The following is a 22,233-nucleotide window of genomic DNA, read 5'->3' as shown; positions in this document are numbered from 1 at the left end:
TCTGGACCTGATCAAGGTAAAATGTCTTGGGAAATTATCTGCAAGATATCAGCACTACGGCATAGTGATTTGACCCAAAGAAGGGACACCTAGTTCAAATCCCCACTCTGGCCTGAAGCTCTCTGGTGATCTTCTACACTGAATTAACAGGATTTGAAGATAAAAGAGGTAAAGAGGAGGACTTATTCTCACATTCAACCTTTTATTTGTTGCTCTGAGTTCATAAATAAATCAACATGTGTACCTGCTGGGTAGTGAGGGATGTGCATAAGGAACAGATGGCCTCAGCATCTTCAGGGGTTTTCTTTTTCAACTGCAGGAGTTGTGCTGCCTGGATCAATGGCTCCAGGTTCTTGGCAGCCCCACTGTGATGCAGGTTCTTTCCTCTCAACCATTCCTCCAGTTGGCTGATGTTAAACCTGGACCCAACACAAGGGAGATGCAAGTTACAAGAAGAACTGGCAGGATGTTTCTCAATCCTGAATGGTTTGGGTATTCTCAACAATTTCTTCCACAGGAGTATTTTTTAAAAAAATACTTAGCCAGGCTGTTTTGCAGCCAAATAGCTAGATTAAGACTTGGGTTAAAATGTTTGTCCAGCCCTGCATTCACAAGCTATGTTTTGAGCAATCTTCACATCTCCGATGCGCATTAATTCAAGAGAGCCTATGGCTCAGCTTATGGCATTGGCTCTGCATGAAGTCATCTCTGGCATCTCTATTTGAAAAGGATCAACTACAACAGCCTGTGCCCTGTGTCAGTTTAATGAAGACCAAGATGCAAGACAACGGCAAAAGATGTGCTCTCCAAGCTCCTTGAGAGCAGCTACTGGTCAAGACTAGGTCTGATGGAAAAATACTCTGATATAAAGCAGCTCCCCATGTTTCCATCAACATATAAATGCAACATAAGGGATGTATTGCAAGTACGAATAAATCATTACAGAGCAAACATCAGAGACCATTTTTCCACAATATATCACATTACAGCCTGCTTTCCCTTCAAACGTTGAATTGCTAAGCAATTAACATGCCTGGGTAGAGCAACTCCAATGAAGGAGGACCAGATTTACACCAGATTGGGCTAGTGTTCATTTGCTCTCCCTTGTTTTTGGACGCAGTCCCGTAGCGTGCAATGCCCGAATAGCCAAAGGTTCTGAAGCACAGGCAGGTATGGCAGGGGGAGGAGCACTGCCCCATGGGTCTCCAGCATCATCCTCACTGCTTCCCCCTCCTCCAGCAGAACGTGCCCACTCAGCCTTGGATGGTTCAGCAGCACACCCTTCAGCCTGAACCCTACCTGATCTGCATGCCTGTGCTCCAAGAACATACATCCTTCCTCAGCAGGAGGTTGTTCAAGGCCACAGCACTGATCATGTAGAAGAGCTGCTTGATGGCCTGTTGGATGATCTCTGGGTCAAGGCCCTGGTCGTACATGATGCTCAGAAAAGTGTTCAGTTGACGGATGATTCCTTCCAAACTGTAGACGTTCTCGCTGTCCCCTCTGCTGGAGGTCCGTTTCCGGTAGCCCATTGGCTTCACACCCGAGAGGCCCTGGATGCTTTCATTTTCCAATACAGCAGTCACTGGAAGGAAAAGAAACGATTCTCAAAAGGCAAGCAACATAAGCTGTGCAAATTCCAATGTCATTATTATTATTATTATTATTATTATTATTATTATTCTCAATCAGTTGCTCTTGCCATCCCCCCCTTGCCCAAACCATACCTTTGAATTATAAGTAATACATATCTGAGTCTTGCAAGTGAATACCTGCAAGGATACTCACAATCCCAGCAAAAATGGTCCAGAGGGAAAAAGAACTCACGGGCTTTCTCCAAGCAGTAAGGAAAATGTTCTTTGTCAAATTATTTCCACTGCTATTGCCCTAGGGATAATTTTACTCAGTGTTCTTTTTGCTTTGGAGTGTTGAGAAAGACTAATTAGTCAATGGTTATAAAATGCTGAAATCCCATCAGTAAAAAAGAAGATTAGAATGCAACATATTGTAAAAATGATCAACACTGGAACATATAATGAATTCATGAGACAGCTCCTATCAGGAAGTTTGAATGAATGCTACACAGACCCCAGAAGGCAAAAGGGGAGCTGAAGAATGACTGAGAATTTCATTTCCAGAACCTGAAAACAGATAATTAGTGGAGGAAGGTTACAGGACTAGACGTAGGATGCCAGACTATGAAGATTTGCTTCACATGTTCTAAGTCTTGTGGCTTAGGATGGAGTCTTGGAATGGAGAGGAGACACAGGAGTGATTTCCATGCAATCCACTACCTTAGGTGCCTTCCACCTACTGGAAACAGATTCAAATGGATTTTCAAGTCCAATTAAGCGTTCTGCCCACGTCTTCCCAAAGAATAGCTGCAAAAAGCATTTCTGTGTAGAAAAATGTAACACTACGCTGGTTTACAAACCACCCAGGACTGCTTCTCTGCAAACCCAATTCAAATGAATGGGACATGAAATAATACTACTCGTGGCAGTTATGCAACTGGGTGGATTGCAATTTTAGCCCCGGACAGGAATACGGATCTAATGGGTTTAATTTCACAGTTCCAGGGAGTGAGCAGAATGTAGATCATCCTCAGTTGTACCACTAGGTTGAGTTAAATATGCCTTTCACCTATCATGGGCTGCAAGACGCCCTCGGCAATTTTGATGAGTTGCTGGTAGATCTGGATGGAGAGATCGCTCAAGACCTGACGGTACTCAGTGAGGTCAAAGTTCTTCAGACAATGTTCATTCTGCTTTGTGGTATTTTGGGTCATAAAGCCCTGCAAAGGGAGATCAACAGCAGGTAGCAATGTAACAGCAGGTTGGGTTAAAATTATGTAGAGAAAAACACCAAATATTGTTAATGGTGGTATGTAAAGCAAAAGGTTTGTGGAGATAATTCTGAGGACAAATGGCACTTTTGGCTAGATTTCAGAGAAACCCACAAATTAAAGTTCACTTCCAGGATGGCTGCAGGGTTAAATGAGACCTTATGATGTCTGAAGAGTTGTTGCAGTCTTGGATTCCAGTCGCTTGAGATCGACTGTTTCCTGTATGGTGGGTCTGCTACCCAGAGCAACTCTCCAAGTGACAAAGCGAAGTTACAGGTAGTCCTCGACTTATGACAACTGGGACCGGAATTTTCATTGCTAAGCGATGCGGTCATCGCTTAGCAACAGCAATCCCTGCAGTCCCAGTTGCCTTTGTTAACCGAATCCCATGGTCATCAGGCGAGGCAACTTCCTGCTGGCTTCCCACAACCAAAGTCAGTGGGGAAGTCAGCAGGAAGTTGCAAGTCCCAGGCTGGCAGGCAGGTAAGTGTCTGCTGCTGGGTGGGGGAGGGGGGGAGGGGGTGCGCGGGGCTGCAGGAGAGGGTTGGATAAGGTGCGTAGAGTGCAAGTGGGTGGCGTGGCATGAGAGCAGAGGGGCTGGGGAGGGTGCACAGGTGGGTGAGACCTACCCCAGTGACTTGCGACCTTCCCTGCTGGCTTCCCCACTAGCTTTGTGGAGAAGCCAACAGGGAAGATTGCAAATGCTGATCACATGATCACGGGCTGCTTGGCAACTGGTCGTAAGTGTGAACAGTTTTGCCAAGTGCCCAAATTGCTATCAGATGACCACAGAGGTGCTGGGACAGCTGCAACTCCGAGGACCAGTTGTTACTACATTCCTTCAGCACCGTCGTAACTTCGAATGGTCACTGAACAACTAAGTCAAGGACTACCTGTAGTGAAGAGTTTCAAGGTATTAGAGTGAAATCTGGAGTTTTTATGTTTTATACTTAAAAAGTGTGGGAAAGGGCCGGGGAGGCAGGGAAGGAAAGCTGACACTCATCACCTCCCCCTGCCTCAGACTTATTTTCATTTGGTTATTAGTTCATGAAAACCGATAAAATAGGGATAGGGCATTTTGTATACCACTAGCAATGCAGTCCCGTGAATGCTAACTCAGAAGTGAGTTCAACAAGGTTTATGTCCAGGAAACTGCCCAGGTGCATAGATTTCTTGTTCTGGATGCTCTCTAAAACCATTCTGTTGCTTTTATTTGTTACATTTTTAGTCCAATAGTCAGATCTATAATTCAATAACAAGATCAGCAGAAACTCAGATTGGAACAAGCCAAGATCCATAAGAGGCAAAAACATATTCTAATAGCAAATTAATTTCCTCCAGTGAACCCTTCCATCCATGAAGAGGTAGGAATGGTATGGTAGAGTTTGCAGACTGTGTTAACACAGGAAGCCTAAATTGCAGCAACCTCCTTAGCAAGTCCTACTGAACTGAATGGGAGTATATTCATTGTAGTCTGGGAATCCCAGACGTACTGTAGATCATCCATTAGGGAGAATCAAAGACTTATTTTTAGCAACGCACTACAACCACTATCTCACCGTATCTCCGCTGTATTGCTTCAGACAATGTAGAAGGCGACATGAGTTGGACAGCCAGAATGATGTCATCTCAAAGTCCTCGTTATGTTTCTATGGAGAGGCCAAATAAATACCATGAATCTTCTCCTTTTGTCATTTATGCCATGAAAAGGATGAATAACTGGAATCCTGCTCTAAAGCTGCTCAAGTAGGCAGCATACAAAGGATTGTAAATAGACAAATAAATAAATAATCCTTGCAGCCTCTCACTTAGGAGATCTTCACTGGAAATGCCAGCCTCTTATTTCCAACTCTTGTGTTGGAAAAGGAGTGCTGGATTTCAAGGAGTCTGCCTGGAAGAAAAGCAAGGTCAAGGAGTCTGAAGGGAGGGCCTAAGGACAGAGGAGCAGATGAAGTGATCCCAGAGGTCCCCAGAGGTGGTTCCAGTTTGCTTCCTTCCTTCCAATGAAGCTATCTTGCAATGTTACATCTTGAGTTTGACCCCAACAAATCTTACTACTTTTCCTACTGGAATATTTCTCATGCAATCTCTGGTTAACTCTCTGCATCCGGAACTAGATTGTGAAGCCTAGAGATTCTGAAGACTGTAGTAGAGGCAATATAACAAAAAGCCAGTCTTGGATGCCACACACAGTCTCAGCTTACAAATAAACTCTGCTTTCTGCTTCTTTGATCTTCTACTTAAAACGTGTCTGTTCCCTAGGTACCTTGAGTCATCTCAAAGACATGTATCATCCAATAAACATGCCAGAGTCTACCCATTAGAAAGGAAACTTTTTTTTTTTACCTTTAATACTTTTTTAATGCCGTTAATAGTGGAGGTAAGCAAGGAGTGCACTTTATGGTCATCATTAACGTAATCAGCATGTCTGATGCACATAAAAAGGATGTAGGCAGGCAAGCAGGGCACGGTGGCAGATACGGTTTGGGGCTTCAGATCTGTAGGCAGGAAAAAAAGCCTTTCAACAACTGGATTCCTTGGCACTATTACAGAAATTCTGTACTGATGGGCCCTGGGCACTTATCTCAATCAAAATCAATCACAGCATTATTTTTATTAACTGGTCTCATTCCTCCAGCGTAACATATATTTAAAGATCTGTCCCATTTAAAAAAAAACTCCAGTTATTCCCATTACTTATTTTGGAGTTGTTACCAAGTAGAACCATACCAGGCCAAGAAAGAAAACTGAAATAAATTATGCTTGATGATCTATTGTTAAACATGTAACTCAATTTTTCAATTCAAACTTTTGAAATGACATTTGTACTTCTTCTCAATTTTATAAGGACTTTCCCTCCTAACAGTAGTAACATTGGTAGGACCAATTGCTTACAGAAGCACTGGCCTCCCTTTGATCAGACACATTTAAGAGAAAATAAATAGCTCTCCTTTAATTTGGATTCCCTGATGAGGAGGAATGGGATTCCTTGACTACTTAAAGTAGGTAAATGCACCCTTCCAACTCTACAGTCCTGTGACTCTAAATGCCTGATCAGGTTTGTTCTTCCTTGGGTAGCAAACCACTAGAAACCCCATATATAACTACAATATTAACAACTAGGTTGAGAAGTCAAACAAAGTGGTTTACCTGTAATGAGATTTTTTATGAGTAAAGGCTCATCCTCTTTGAAATATTCCAACATCCCCTGGAAGTCTTTTTCCTTCCTTTGGACAGCCACCTGCCTATTGAGTTCATGGTGCCGCTTTTCAGTATGCATAATGGCTTGATCAGCTGCAAAAGGCAGATCAATAAAACACTCAGACCCTTTAACAGATGGCCTAAAGCAGCAGTGCTGTTCAGAGGCCTGGCTGACTCGGTGGTCGGCACCAGCCCTTTGGAGCTCCGAAAATGATAACTGAAGTAACACGAATGTAACATGAAAAATGTCTCAGCTCTGGTTAAAAAGTCAGAAGGAGGTTATGGACCTGTATGTTTCCTTCTCATCCTCTTCAGGGTAAATTCCATGGTAAGAACCAGCATTGCCATGAAAAAAAACATAGCCACCCACCAGTACTCTAATGCCTATGATTATGTACTCCCAGAAGTACTTGTGACAGAGGTCTCCTCTAACGAAAATTGTTTATGTGCCATCAAGTCATTTTCGACTCCTACCACATAGATAGATTAGAAAGCTGAAATGTATGGTCCATTTCCCTGTCTTGTGTGGAGCAGCATTCAGCCACAAAAGCCTCCAGCAGACATCTGCAAATCCCATGTTCAGGTCTGCTTGAAAGACCCAGTTGGCACAGACTCAGAGATTCGCACCTCCTGTCCTGGACACATCATATCCTTTTCTGAATTTTCCACAGCAGTGCAAAAGAACCTACTCCACAGATTTTTCTAAGCACATGTACCCAGAGGGAAGCCAATACATGTGTTTGGAAAAAGGTGCAGAGTCCAGATAATGGATCTTTTCCATCAGTTGTTCAATGGAGAGAAGATCTTACTGTTCTTTCCAAAGATAAATATACTGGTTGATACCAGCAGCAGCTCCCAATGATTCTACAGACATAAAATTGTCTATGGGTCCTGATTTCTGGTACACCCTATATACATACATATGCCTATATGTACACACAGACACATATATACACATACTATACAGCAGTGTTTCTCAACCTCAGCAACTTTAAGATGTGTGGACTTCAACTCTCAGAATTTTGGGAGTTGAAATCCACACATCTTAAAGCTGCTGAGGTTGAGAAACACTGATATACAGGGTGTACCAAAAGTCAGGACCCATAAATAATTCATTATATAAATTATATTAAATGTTCATACTGGTTGCCATTTTCTTCTAAACACTTCCTTACTTATTTGATGCAGGATCTTTGAACATTCCTACATACAGTACTCTGAAAAAAATATTAATTATTAAAATATTGCAACTGGCCTATGGGTCTGACTTTTGGTACACCCTTTATATATGTAATATACAGTCACAGAAAAGTAGTGGAATTTTTCAAGATTTTGAGGGTTTTTATTTTATTTTCTTTCTTTGATTTTCTTTTTGGTTTTTCTTCCCCTTCTTTCACTTCTAGCTCGTATGATTAGTTTTTTTAGGTATATAACTCATTTAATAATAGTTGAAATGAAAGAGTTTAGTTTAGTTCTTTTTAATAATTGTATCATTTGTTTTTGTAGTTGTACTAGTTCAAAAGTTCAATAAAAGTTGTATATATAAAAAGATTGAAGAGGGAGTGTAATGAATAGGTCTGATCCCCATTTTACCGTTACTGTGATTCTCACCATATTTTCATGGGGTTTAAGTGTGCCTTGCAAAGTAAAGAGAAGACCTAGTCAGAGCTACTGCATAATTTGCCGTACCTAACCTCACTCTCAGTGGGATTCAGTAAAACTGTCAGGATAAGCGTTAGACCAATCTGCTACATTCACATGTATGAAAAATAACTAGCCCTCAACTCTTAATAAGAAGATGAAGATGGTAATTAAATTGGGGCTTAATAACCTTGCTGAGGATAGAGGGTAACCCCCACTGCCTTCACCAGGGAACAAATGCTGCAGTTGTGAAATGTATTAAGGAAATGGATATTAAGGCACAATTCAAGTAACTTTGTGCCAGTCAGTTTCATGGATATAAATTACAATGAAAAGAGCCATCTGTGCCAGGTGCCATGATGTAGAGTCTCCAATTCCTTCGGCTGAATTTCATTTCATGATCAACTTTCCGGGAACCAGGTTTTCGGATCCAAGCTGCAGTAGCTAATCACTCTGTCAAGCCACCAAAATCAAAAGAACTAGGAAATGCAGTCTCATTTCCAATATGCCTCTTCTCCTTTCCATGACTGCAAATACATGGGATTCTCTAAAAATCCTCCTTTAGTGCAGTGAGAACCAGCAGGTGGAGACTTTCCCCCCTGATCCTGGAAACAGCAACACCAAAGGAGGACTGGAGATCGCAGGAAAAAATTACTTTTTAAAGTTTTCCAGTTCCTGCCCCTTTCAATAAATAGAACAGCAGAGTCTACTATCCAATCAACGAAGACTGCTGAGTAGGAGGACAATGCAGCACTTTCAAAGGCAAAACTATGCTTCGAGTCATGCAGGGGTGCCAACCTAGCACTTGTCTGCCACTTCTTAAAAAGCAGCTGAATCTTCCTGGGATCATACAGTATAAGAGCTGCAGAGAGAAGCTGTTGGATCCTAGAAAAGGACACTTTTGGTTTCAGGAGTTGCAGACAGCCCTGCAAAGGATGTGGGAGGGACAACCAGAGATTTTGAGGGCTCCTAATATACGCTTCCTTCGGAAAACAGCTGCACTTAATTCTTCCCATCAAGCCTTACTCAGATCTCCAATTTGGCAGGGCTGCCCACCTTGATCTGGATACTTTGCTTCTGTTGGTTTAAGGACAAGCCAGCTTTTTAGTCGTATCAACTATTTTGTCAGAACAGAACAGGGTATAAATTTCAGCCACAGAAGGCGTCTCGGAAGTTAAAGTTACCTTCATAATCTTGGACTTTCTTCATATAAATCCTGAGCTGTTTCTTCAGCTTCTTCTCATTCTTTTCTAGTTTTTCGAGCAGCTCTTTCAGGTCCTGAAAAATGGGAACAACATCCAGATCAAGTTCAGCTACTGCTCAAGTGGAGCAACACACAAGCATTTGGCCAAGTCACATATAAAATAACAAGAAGCAAAAGGGAAGACAGGCTTCCTTTGCAGATGAGTTTATATATTTATTTAACAAAAGTATACAGCTGCCATGGGGAAATGGGGGGACAAACAGAAATAAAAATATAACTAACCTACAGAAATCCAATTAAAAACAAAACTGGGTCAAGGCCCCTAAAAATCACATTATCAACATATAATCAAAACCACATTCACACCAGACCTCCATTGATATACCAGCTCCAGTGCCTGGGGGAAGAACCAGGTGTGCACAGGGTTCAGGCTGTCTGCATCTTGGGGTGGAGGTGGGGGGGAGGCTGTTCCACAAGGCAGGTGCCATGAGAGAGAAGGCACACATTCTCAGGCTCACCAGGTGAAACTGTTTTGACAAAGAGGACCTGGAGCATGCCCACTCTGCCCAATCTAGTGGGACAGCAAGAAACCGTTGGGCAGAGGTGATCCATAAGAAATCTGACCCTGTGCCATAGAGGGCTTCAAAAGTGATAACCAGCACCTTGAATTGCATTATGTGGGCACATCATGGTACATCCAATAATCTACATGCTGTTGTGTTCTGTCTGGATCAGCTGCACCTTTTGAATGCTCTTCAAGGGCAGCCTCATGTACAGGTGTCGCAATAGTGCAATTGGGAGGTGACTAATGTATGAGTGACTGTGAGCAGTGCCTCCTGATCTAGGAATGGGCACAACAGGCACCAAAGATGCATTTGTGCAAAAGCCCTCCTGGCCACGGCTGCCCCTGCTCCTCAAGTGAGTCCAGGAGAACCCCAGAAAGCATTAAGCCCCCCGATTTACCTTCAACAACTCTGCTCATCAGAAGAGCATTTCCACTTTGAACAGGCAACTGAACAATACATTTAAAAAGGTTCTGTAGGAACCAGAAAAACAGCATAGCAGCCCACTCAGTTTGGAGTGATTGACGTTAATCTCTAGCTACAGTGAATTCCAGGGTATGGGATTTTAAAGTATAGCTGGAATCAAGAAAGCGCTGGATGTCAGAAACACTTCCACAACTTGTTTCATTCAGAGAACCTTTGTTGCTGCTCAGGGATTCCATGTCAGAGAGATGACTTCTCATGTGGCCAAAGCCTTCTGACATTGTGACATTAGTCATGGACTCACATCCATAATCAAAGGCTGCAGGAAACTAATGAGGAAGATGCTGTGCATCAGAGATGTTTCTGCTCAGGTACAGTTCATTCATGACAGATTATTAATCACCAGCATTCAGCTCAAACAACCTAGCAGGGCTGTGGTGAGGATAAAATAGGAACATCTCATTATGCTGTCTGGATATTGGGGGGAATACATAAATTATACAAAAAATGTCAGAAAAGTCTGAGGAATGTATTTCCTCCTTCAATTGAAAGAAGTATTTTCCCCTCACCTGAAGTACAAAAGTATTATTATTATTATTATTTTCCTCATCAGACTCAACCAAGCTTTTAAAGTTATACATTGATTTCTCTTCCAGGGTGTATTTCAATCTCTACCAATCAGTCAGGCACTGTGAGTCAAATAATTTGTCAAGTTGCTATGGTGAGCCTGAATTATTCTAAAGAGCAAGTTGACACACCGTTTTTTGGAACACCCTCTCCAGTTTCCTATTTAATGTACCTAGAATTTTACTGAAAACTTGGTTCTGCAAAGAAAATGGAGACAGTGTGGTTCAGAAAATAAACAGTGGCTTTTAGAGCCAGTTTATAAAAGCTTTAAACACAAAAAGCAAAGCTGGGCAATTTTTAGGGACCCCCATTGATGTTATTTATTTTACAGTGTGTCTGGGGGGGGGCGTTCCACAGTAAAGTTGGTGGTGGCGGGGGGGATACTTTTCTTTTGGCCCTGTGAAGTTGTTGTTATATCCCATTTTTATTTTGTACACGTCAAGGCAATGTGCACAATGCTCCCTCCTCCTATTTTCCCCCAACAACAACCCTGTGAGATGGGTTGGGCTGAGAGAGAGGGACTGGCCAGCCAAATTCCATGCCAAAGGGAGGACTTGAACTCACAGTCTCCTGGTTTCTAGTCCAGTACACTCCTGGGAAATTAGAGGTTAGGGCAAATTTAGACCATCTTAATCCTTTGCTTTCCTTTGATCCTGATTCCTGTGATGGCTCAGTCCATATTTCTCTGGCAGCAAGCATGGCATGTCCCAAAAGCTAACTTGGAAAAGCTCACACCGGCTGTATTTTTGTTGTCCCCAAGAAAAGATTTATGCAGGACATTTAGTTAGCAGGCACCAGATATATGGCCCCTGTTTTTCACCTCAAACTATCCACTTCCCTAACCAGACTGTGACTCTACTACACAGTACACTTGGATCAACTCTGTTAGGTGGACAGAAAAATCTGCTTTGGGGGGCCATGCCTGTTCCTGCTGCCCTCCCAATCTGGTCCTTGAGCAGAGCTTCCCTGCACCTAAAGGATGCAGCTCTCCAAGTGGCCCTCCATCCAATGAGCTTCACTTGAGGCACAGGCCCAGCCGTTCCAACATGGCGGTGTTAGCACAGCATGTTTCACTTGGTTATTGGATTCACCCATTTTCTGGGTTTCAATAATAGAGTGAACCACAAATGAACCAAACAGGCTGAGTTTGCACATGAGGCTGTCTGAGGTTAAAACTAAACTCAGCATAAATGGCTCGGTTAGGCAGAATACGTAAATGTATGGCTCTGGGTACCTCACATTTACTGCTAGTTGGAGGATACGTGTTGGCCCTTTACTGCTGGGGAACAGTATGCAACAGGGAATATGCATGAAGATCCTTGATTGCAGACGAAGCCAGTGAAAATTCACTGAAAATTGTACCATACCAGGCTACTGCTCAACCATGGCAGCACTGCTGTTGTTGCAGTCATGCCTTTCTATACATTAAGCATATTCCCACAGGGAAATGGTCAATTCTGAATTTTATTTTTGTCCATTCTATATTTTAAAACACACTGACCTGAGCAAACCTCTCAGAGTAATACCTGGATCCAAACATAAACATCGTTTAGTATTTGAACCTCTCTGAATTTTGTAATTCAAGTCTTGGCTCAAGAAAAAAAAAATCCATAAAACATTTACATCAAAATACATGTTTAAAGTTTGATGTTTGTGATTTCTGTTGCTTTTAGAAAAATCGGTAGACTGACACAGAAACAAGGCTTGCGAATGAACAATTGTGAACTGACTCAGTCTGGAAACAGAGTGATCTGTACCAATCAAAGAGAATATTTGTAGCTCGAGGTTGAACTGTGTAGTCCTTGGTGCTCTCTGAGCCTGGTTGTTCCTTGCAGATGTTTCATCTAGGCAACATCTTCAGTGCGAAATTAGCTAAAAGACCAGAACACTTCCTGGCCAGCAATCAACACCCAGGTAGGCAAAAATCAACACTAGGATTAACACCAGATGAACAATCGAACAGCACAATACACCCTAATCAAGGAACTATCGACTCAGTCAACCAACCAAGCAGCAAACAACAGCCCAATCAAGGAACTCCCAAGGAGAGAACAACACCCCCACCAACACAAGCAGAGCAAGCCATGGTATATAAACAGAGAGCAAGGCCCTCTCCCTTCTCACACTGAAGATGTTGCCTAGTCTGGCAATGAAACGTCTACAAGAAAGCAACAAGGCTCAGAGAGCACCAAGGACTCCAGAATGACCTGTCCATTGGTTCTAAAGAAAAATATCAGAAAAGGTTCCTTGAGATGGCCCACTAATTTATGAGAGGCATCCAAACTGAATAAATCCTTCATTACTGAAGATCCCACTCATTCTCTTTCAGCACTCACAGTTGGCAAATTTGATCGATATGCTGCTGAATACTTGTGGAAGATGGTTTTCCATAGTTTGTCAGCTCTATAGAACACCTTTGCAAGACCTACTTTTAAGCTTTGGACAACACAGAGCAGGTTGATGGTGCTTTGCAAATCATAAAAATCGCTGGATCAGTAAATAACGCCGTCCTGGCACAAACATGGCAAACACTGATAGATGTGCGAGAGCTGTGGGAGGTGCATAAACGCCACATAGCACACTATAAACCATTTTTCTTAACACAAATAATTATATTAACATCAATAAGGGGAGTAGTGGTGGGTCCAACAGGACTTCCTTCTTCCAGTTACCCCTCACGGTCAATCCTTTTCTACTGCCCTCTAGTTTTATACACCCTTTTCTGCTTTTCCACACATTTAAGATTAGGAAGCTTCTATTTTGTGAGAGCCAGTTTGGTGTAGTGGTTAAAGCACCAGGCTAGAAACTGGGAGACTGTGAGTTCTAGTCCCACTTTAGGTACAAAGCTGCTGGGTGACCTTGGGCCAGTCTCTCCCTCTCAGCCCTAGGAAGCAGGCAAGGGCAAAACACTTCTGAAATCTTGCCAAGAAAACTGCAGGGAGTTGTCCAGGCAGTTGCCAGGAGTCAACACTGACTCGAAGGGACCAAAAAAAAAAAAAAGTACAGCTCTCTGGACTGCTAAACCATAAAAGTTGATTTAACTAACACTGCAGTTAAGAACATGGATAGGAAGCAAGGAGACCAGACAATAAACCATGGGCTATTTTAAACACCTGGAAGGGGTAAAAGGTTTTTACCTGGTACTGAAAGGAACACCCCTGAAATTAATTGAAGCCAACAAGGGGCCACTGGGAGCAGTTCCAAATATAGCAAGACGTTCTGAGAAGCAGAGGTGGCCTCCTATGGCAGAGATATTCCAGCAGCTCCAGAACAGCCTTCCCAGCAGTTCTGCTGAGAGATGGTCAGCTTTGTCTCCTCTTCTTCTTGAACTGTTTCATCTCCAGCTGGTTGGCACATCACTAAGAACTAGTGTCTGGCTGGCTGACTTTGCATTTATATTTCTTCCTCCCACCCAGTCCCCCGTTTGCACACTGCATCTTTTAGATTGCACATCTACGAGCAGGTCTTGCTAATCACTGAAGGCCACCTTGGAATACTTTTTTTTGACTGAAGAGCTGGGCACCCATCTTTCAAAGGAGGCCCTATCGCCCATGCTAGAAACGACCCTGCCCTTTTGCTCACTGTCCGTACCAGGTTTTCGTTTGTCAGCCGCGTGATTTCCTGCTGGATGCCAAACTCCACTTGGGCTTCTGGGGACAACTGGAGTGTCTGGAGGAAGACTTCATGCTGTTTCTCCATCGCTTCCTTCAATGCCTCCATCTGGTCCTTTAGGGCTTCGACTTCCTCTTCATATTCCCTCCTCTGTTCCTGGAGTTGGGCCTCAAGGAGCCTGAAGGGAGGAAAAGTGGGGAAGATGGGGAAGGTAAAAGGACTTTGTCACCCAAATGACATGAGGTGCCTAAAATATGCCGAAGCTGCCATGACCCCTCTGGTGGTGATGGACCACGGCTTGGATTCACAGACCAAATGCCTTTCGGAAGCTGTAGGCAGATCCTAGGTAACAAAAGGCTCCTTCCAAGGTCCTTTTGTGCCATGTGAACAGGAAAAATGTAGGCTCATTGATGTATAGTGTGTGTGTGTGTGTGTGTGTGTGTATTCTATATACATATAGGAAAAACAGCTTGGTATAGTTGATAAGGCCCTAGGCCAGAAACTGGGAGACCTTTAATTCTAGTCTTGCCTTAGACACACAGCCTTCTGGGTGACCTTGGGCCAGTCCTTTTCTCTTTCCCCTAGGAAGAAGCAGGCAAGGGCAAACCACTTCCAAACATCTTGCCAAAGAAACTGCAGGGACCTGTCCAGGCAGTCTCCAGGAGTCCAGGTAGACTTGAAGGCACCAAAAAACCCAAACCAAAACAAAACCCTCACATAGAGAATTCAACATATTGTCTCTCAAGCCCTTTTCTTTTCACAGAGAATGGCTGCCCACTCCCATTATTCATATACATACAGGCAGATGCTGCTTTCATTAGGAGCTAAAGATTGTGGAGGAGACACCCATTTGTTAAATTGCTCTGCCTGCCGGGTTGTTACCAGACATCACTTTCTTCACATTGCTTTTAGCTACCAGGACAGCCAGTCAATAAGAATCAAGGGCCTTGATTCGCCATATGGACTTCCAGGTTATTTATTTGATTTATGTCTCACCTTTCTACTTAGATGGAGTATCTGAAGTGGCCAAAGGAACATCTCAAGGATGTCTGCTAAGTGTCCCCCCTCCCACAACTTCAAAGATTAGGGGGACATAGACCAGATGGCGGAGGCCTACACAGCCCCCTCCCTCAAGACATTTCAAAAAGATTCTGATTCCAGAAACAAGAATAAAGAAAAAAAAGCATTGAGATCACCTTTTAACTCAGTCTCCCCAAAGGTATCACCCTAGTTACTTTATGCTTCAGAATTGGCAGGCATCTATCCTGAATGGCTCCCCTTACACATTTCTGAGGTCCCTTTAAGATACCTCCAGCTAAGAACAACTTCATGAATTCTCTTGTAAATTGGCCCTTTCCTAGAGCAAAAAATGGGGAAAGAATTTGTTTTAAAATGAAGCATCCTGAAGAACAGATATTAAAAGGGGAAGAAAAGAATAGAGTAAGAAAACCCACAGAGAATGAACCAAGGAAATTAAAGCCATGTTTCTTTCCATGCCAAACTGGAAGGGACGTTTTTCTAAATAGATGCACAGTGTGTATTCTGCAAAATTATGAATTTAGAAGCAAACTGCACTTTTCACCAGAGAAGTGGCATGGAGCAATTCTTTGCATTTCTGGATCAGTTTCCACCTACTCCGGTGGGGAGTATGATTCATCACTGAAAAGGTTATAGCCCTCCTATATATGCCTGCAGATAAGCTTAACATTTGGTAAACTAAATTGATTTTTAAAAGGTACCAATTACAGTTGGCTTGAAATGAAATCTCTCCCCCTTAATCCTTTTTCAAAGATTTTTCAAGAACCTCTTAAAAGCGGGGCTGCTGAGAAGGACTGGTTCTCATAGAATTTTAGGCCCGGCCTGCATGGCTTTCAGGTGGTAGAGTGGGTGGACCACATCACACTCTGGAGAAGTGAAGAAAGCCATCTTGAAATCCAACCCCCACCCCCACCCACCACAATTTTCCCTGATTTTCTCAAAAGATCAGAAACAGTTAAGTTTTGAGTTTTCAACTCATGGAGAAATTGTAATGCACACAGAAAATGCACATAAACATATAAACACTCCTGCAGTCTTGAGTTATATGCCGTACCATATAAGTATGCTTGGACGGCAGGAAAGGCAGATGATGGTTCTGAGTGTGCCCAAGAGGACCTGTTGGCTTTTCCCTGCTGTCCTATATGCCTGTCCAGTGGTTGTTACAGTTTAAGATTGTCTGCCTGCAAATTCTACCCACCTCCAATCACAGTAGCATACATTCTCCGGTTAGCAAATATCACCAGAAGCTTTCGGCAAGCTGGTGGTGCAATTCTTAAGCAGGGAGGTAGAATCAAACACATTCCCAGCTAACCATAAGCTTTGGGATTTGGCGGCTGCAGGAAAAGTCAGGAAGGCTGCAGCTTGTTGGAGACAGGTAATGTGACACAAGACAGGCCAATAGCCAGCCATACACTCCTTGGCTACCTCCATATTAAACAAGGGCAGGAATGTGATGCTCCTCTTAGTAAAAAGTCTATGAAATTCTCTTCTCCTTCCAAATGAATTTTAGAAGTCATGTTTCTTTCATCAAATTGGAAACAACTGGTAAAAAAAGATGCAGGAGAACTTTCTGTGCCTCATACTCCTCATAAATGTGTTGGACTATCACTGGTATTATCTGCAGGTAATGGAGGCCATGGGTTATTGTTCATCTAATGGTATTATTAGGTTGAGAAAAACTTTCCTACACAGTTAAAACAGAATGGCACAAGATGCTAAACATGGTTAATTTTCACTTTAATTAGTATGCATAGGGGTTAACATGTTGTATGAACCCAACCTACCTGATTTAGTGTATTCACTAACCAAGTTAAGGATGTTACACAAATTTAGTCACCCAATGACAGTATCAAGTCATTCTGGAAAGCTGACTAAGAGACCAGCACCACTCTTTCGGATTTAATAGGCATCCTCATAGATGGTCCCCTGTATTGGATTATCTCATAGCATGAAGTTCCTGGACAGAATCAGCCTAGGCACCATACCTTTCACCAATCTTGATCCAGTTTTCTGTATAAACTGCTATGAAATTAATTCAGGCTAGATTTAGAATAGCCTTATATGTAAGCTAGAAATGGCACATCAAGGCTGAACTAGGGATAAATAATAGCAGCAGGTAGGATTTTCCCGTAGTTGCTGCATGGTGGGTCTGCTGCATATTTTATAATCTCTCTGTTAGACTTCAGCAAATATCCCTTTTGCCTAGATGTAGGTGTAGATGCTGAACACGTTCTATGCTGAAATTTCGGCTAGATTGATTGTGCCCAAGTTCTACCTGGAAAAGGCTAATGAGAAGGTGAAGATTATGCTCATTAGCTAAGAATCACAGATCGTGGAATTAGCTATTTGGGGCTTCCCCAGAGTTGTTCATACAGTGCTGTAGCTTTTTGTATCTACACCTTATTTGAATCTTTTGAGCCTAGTCAACTCATTCCAGTTTCCAACCTTCTTTTCTTAGGCAAAGTTTAGTAAAGTTGAGGATTCTCAACTCTCTGGGGCATTGGAGAAAATGATTAATTGGGTGAAATGTGGCTTCAAGGCTGACATAGCTTTGGTACCCTTGGTAGATAAATGGCCAGGAGTGGACAGTGTGAATGAAACTCTCCTGCTTTTGCCAGACTTCTCAAAGGTATCAGACACCATTGTTGTTTTGCTTATTTAACTTGGATGGCACAAAACTCCAACAATTTCAGCCTATCATGTGCTGCAGAGTGGCTTCTGTCCTATCCTTTCAGTTTGCAGTTTGTAGGATGACACATGGCCCCAGGCTATCACGTATGCTTTTCAGTGTCTGTAAGAAGCTTGTGGAGAGACAGAGTTTGGACTGTGATGCCACCATATACTGTCTAAGTGACACAGATGGTCCACATGAATAAGAATCTGGATGAGGTGATGGAATGGATCCATATAACACTTTTCAACCTTATAACTTTATCCATCACTGGAAATCTGCACTGCTCTAAGTGTGTGTCCATCAAAAGATCCACTTCATTGATCTGTGGTGGTTCCTTAGTGTAACGATTGCCTAAACCCAAATACTCAGTCTCACAAGCTCGGGCTTAAAGATAACTGATTTATTAAAGGAATAGTATGCAAATACAGAGAAAGCTGAGAATGAGCAAAAGCGCGCCAAATACAAACTAAATACCCTCGCTTCAAACCCAATCCCGCCCCTCGCCCCACCATAGCAACCACCCCCTCCCAGGTGTTGGCAACCGTCACACATCGGCCTGGGAAAGTAACCTTGAAGACATGTCATAACCCAAACATACATTCCTGCAGAACAGCAAGGAGATTACAGCCTGGCACGGCTGAAATTCCCCTCCCCGCAAATGACAGACACGGAACAGGAGAGTGACATGTGAAACGTTACGATGTATTCAAACCATTGGAACGATGAACATGACATATCGCCCCCCTTAAAGAAACTAAACTAAGCAGCAAGTTCATGCGGCTAGGCAGAATAAAGACGGGCTAAGTGATTTTACAGTGTGGGACACGCATCAGCACCTATACATAGGAAGACACGCATCAAAGAATCCACATGTGAAACGCTCCCATTCATCTCTACACAAGATCTAAGCATTGGCATGAAAATTTTCACGATGCAGATATTAGCATTGAACATTGCGATCATGACAAAACGCAAGGAACAGGTTACAGTGGTTAAACAGCATATAAATGCAAAAGGCTAAACAGCATGAGAATGCTAAAGCAAACCACAGAGCCCCGCCCCTCCACTCAGTCCGGAGGGACATGCTTCCAGCAAACAAAGCCCTGAAACCCACCCCTATCTCGCCCGAAATCCAGGATTTCTCGCTGATCGCCAGCCTCGCTCGGTGGGTCCACCTCCTCCGCCCTCAGTGCGATGAATGCGTCGCCTTCTTCCTCAGGCCCCAAGGCGGGCTGTCTCACCTCGGCCTCTCCGCTGCATCCCGCCCGACCGCCGCCGCTCTCCACGCAGCCCAGGCCCCTCGAGGCCGCACCCTTCTTGGCGCTGACACAGGCAGGAACGATGGCTCTCTCCTGCCGCGCTTGCATCCCGTGGAGCAGCGCCATCTCCAGCCACAGGAAGTTCCTCATCCAGTCCCGCTGCGCCTCCGAGCGCTCGCACCGCAGCTCGGCTTCGGTCAGCAGGAACACCCACCACTCCAACGAAAATGCCGATGTGCCGCCCTCCTTCGCCGGAACCATGCAGCCACGCCGCGTCCCAGCCTGGGCCATCAAGGATGCCAGCCACTCCGGGGACCACACCGGGGCGCCGCTCTCCACCTCCAAACCCATCCCCGACTCCGGAACATCGCTACCGGCCACCGCGCTGAGGTCGCTCCCCCGCGACTCTGCCCGTTGCGGCCTGACCCGCCGATCAGCGAATTCCACCTCCGGAAACGTGGGGTATTGGGGTCTCCAGGTGGCATGAGCTAGCCCCGACCGAGCTTCCGCCATGCCGTCCCCGCTGGAGCGCTGTTGCGCCCCGATTCGTCCATCCATTGTTAAAGTCATCGCTAGCTCTCCCCTTCACCAAAGGCTTGGATGGGGGCTAGCGGAAAATTTCATTATGATTCTCAGCTTTATGTAACGATTGCCTAAACCCAAATACTCAGTCTCACAAGCTCGGGCTTAAAGATAACTGATTTATTAAAGGAATAGTATGCAAATACAGAGAAAGCTGAGAATGAGCAAAAGCGCGCCAAATACAAACTAAATACCCTCGCTTCAAACCCAATCCCGCCCCTCGCCCCACCATAGCAACCACCCCCTCCCAGGTGTTGGCAACCGTCACACATCGGCCTGGGAAAGTAACCTTGAAGACATGTCATAACCCAAACATACATTCCTGCAGAACAGCAAGGAGATTACAGCCTGGCACGGCTGAAATTCCCCTCCCCGCAAATGACAGACACGGAACAGGAGAGTGACATGTGAAACGTTACGATGTATTCAAACCATTGGAACGATGAACATGACACTTAGCCTTAGAACGCCTTCCTGGTAGACCTGAACCTTTTGGTATGAATCAGTTGTTTAAACCAGCTTCTAAAAATGCTTAAATTTAAAGGCTGCTTTTCACTAACTTTCAAAGATTTTCTACAGTACAGAGTTTTCTATTTCAGCTCTTACCCTCTTGTGTTGCCTGCGTTTGGCTGCCTTGTTACTGCTTTAGAATGAATTACAAAACAGCTTACAAATTTCTTAAAAATAAGTGATAAATCAATCAATTTATTGTAAATCATGTACCGTTTCTAGCAAACTGCCAAAATAAATACCCCTTTCTTCCCCTTGGCTCAAATAATGAAAATAACATCAACTCTAAATACAGTTACTTAAACCTTGATCTGAGGGTTCACACTTACCATCTCCATAGCATGTAAGATCCTTTTTGTGTTAGAGGAACAAATGATAAGTTGTCTGAGTAACGATGGAGATATTCTGAAGATAAATGGTTGAAATTGTTCTTGTACTTTACTACATATCAAACTGAAGATGGCACGGCACTGAGTAAAATGGTACCCATTTGTATAGTTGTATAAAATAATAAATTGCAAAAGAAAAGCTGATGCAGGCAAATATTAAAAATCTGATGTCAAGAAAAGCCATTTTAAATTTTTTGCTTGAAAACTCTATTAACTAAGCAACAATATGCAAATATCCTTCATGCATATTATTTATCCTAAAATCTGCTTGTTTGCATTTATTGGATGGATGGGTATTGGGTTTTTTTTACTGAACACACATCTCTCCTAACTGCATAGCTGTTTAGACCTCAGATAAATGGTAATTTCTATCCCAGTTAAAAATAAATGCCCCAGGAAAAATGTAGGGCTTTTTCACATATTAAATCTTTTTGGTGTATATACCAAGGTTCTTCAAATGTACATGCAAAAGTATGAAGATTTGGTTGAGAAATGTGACTAATTCAAAATGATCTGCAGACAGATACTGTGGTCACAAGCTAGAATAGTTTACAGGTCTGGGGGCTACATGCTTTGTGAATTGATTTGTTAAGTGCATAATGTATTAAACTGTCCCTACAGCACGCACAGAAGTCATAAAGCCTGGGATATTTATGCTGATTTGAGCTGTTTTAAATATTGATAGGTTTACTTAGAATGCGCAGGTAATAAAAGTACTGGCAGTCCTCATTAGCGACTGCCTTGTTTAGTGACCATCTGCAATTATGACAATGATGGAAAAGAAACTTTACGACCAATCCTTGCATTTACAACCTTTGCAGATCTGTAAAGCAAAGGAAAGCTGAAGTAAGATCATAAGCACAGTCACAGTGACTGCTTCACTTAATGACTGAGTTGCCGGTCCCAACTGTGGTCACTAAACGAGGAGTATCTGTCTGTGGATGGCTGACCTGATGAGGATCACATCAACCAGTAGCTGATACATCCTGTGAGTCCCCAGGTTAGTGAAAAATTAAAATAGCACATCCAATCCATCACTTCTTTCTACCATCCGGTACCAAAGCTCAGTGACGCAGTGGAAGGTTGGGGAGGGCTCTGCCAAGGGCCCCCTTGGTTCTGCAGTCAACCCTAGAGGTGATCATCCTCACTTCAGAAAGCCACGCTAACTAGCCTGGTGAGCAGTCCTACCAAAACTTTCCACCAAACTATGTCGGATGCTACGTTGTGATTAATCTTAAGGCAAACTCACATATTAGAGCTAGTCACTGGTCATAACCCAGGCAGCAAGGATGAGTCTGAAATAATAACAACAGCTCCCAAGGTTTAGATATCTGTGAACTGTACCCATTTCTAGCTTCAGGAAAAAGCAAGGGAAGAAAATGATAGCCCCCAAAGAGCAGAAAAAGAAGGGGAAAAAAATATTTGACCTGGCTACTTGTTTTAGACCCTGATAGGCCAAGCCGAGTTCTCCATCTTCATTCAGGTACCCCCAGTCCTCAGTCTTGCTAGAAAGAAAGGACAGAGGAAAGGGAAAGAAGAAGAGGACAGAAAGCAGAGAGAAAAAGTAATAGTCAGATGCAGATCAAAGGCAAAAAAAGGAGACCTCAGTTGCAAGCATGCTGACAAATACCCAAGCCTGTAACCAGGAACCACAAAAGATACTGC

The 22,233-nt window shown here is 43.3% G+C and overlaps 1 protein-coding gene across 3 annotated transcripts in view; it reads right to left on the bottom strand.

The window, feature by feature from the left end:
* MYO5B (myosin VB) overlaps nucleotides 1-22,233 on the bottom strand; it is a 251,727-nt gene that overhangs the window by 6,175 nt on the left and 223,319 nt on the right. For all 3 annotated transcript variants that reach the window (XM_063295830.1, XM_063295833.1, XM_063295832.1), the window contains 8 exons: nucleotides 14,096-14,294; nucleotides 8,872-8,965; nucleotides 5,996-6,139; nucleotides 5,192-5,343; nucleotides 4,405-4,494; nucleotides 2,644-2,794; nucleotides 1,300-1,585; nucleotides 245-419 (listed from right to left, as the gene is read on the bottom strand). In XM_063295830.1, the coding sequence (XP_063151900.1) occupies nucleotides 245-419; nucleotides 1,300-1,585; nucleotides 2,644-2,794; nucleotides 4,405-4,494; nucleotides 5,192-5,343; nucleotides 5,996-6,139; nucleotides 8,872-8,965; nucleotides 14,096-14,294 (1,291 nt within the window). The remainder of the gene's footprint in view (nucleotides 1-244; nucleotides 420-1,299; nucleotides 1,586-2,643; nucleotides 2,795-4,404; nucleotides 4,495-5,191; nucleotides 5,344-5,995; nucleotides 6,140-8,871; nucleotides 8,966-14,095; nucleotides 14,295-22,233) is intronic.

This window comes from Candoia aspera, chromosome 2 (assembly GCF_035149785.1).
Source record: "Candoia aspera isolate rCanAsp1 chromosome 2, rCanAsp1.hap2, whole genome shotgun sequence".
Taxonomy (NCBI): Eukaryota; Metazoa; Chordata; class Lepidosauria; order Squamata; family Boidae; genus Candoia; species Candoia aspera.
Note: the sequence above shows the minus strand (reverse complement) of the source record. Positions and strands in the feature narration are given on the sequence as shown.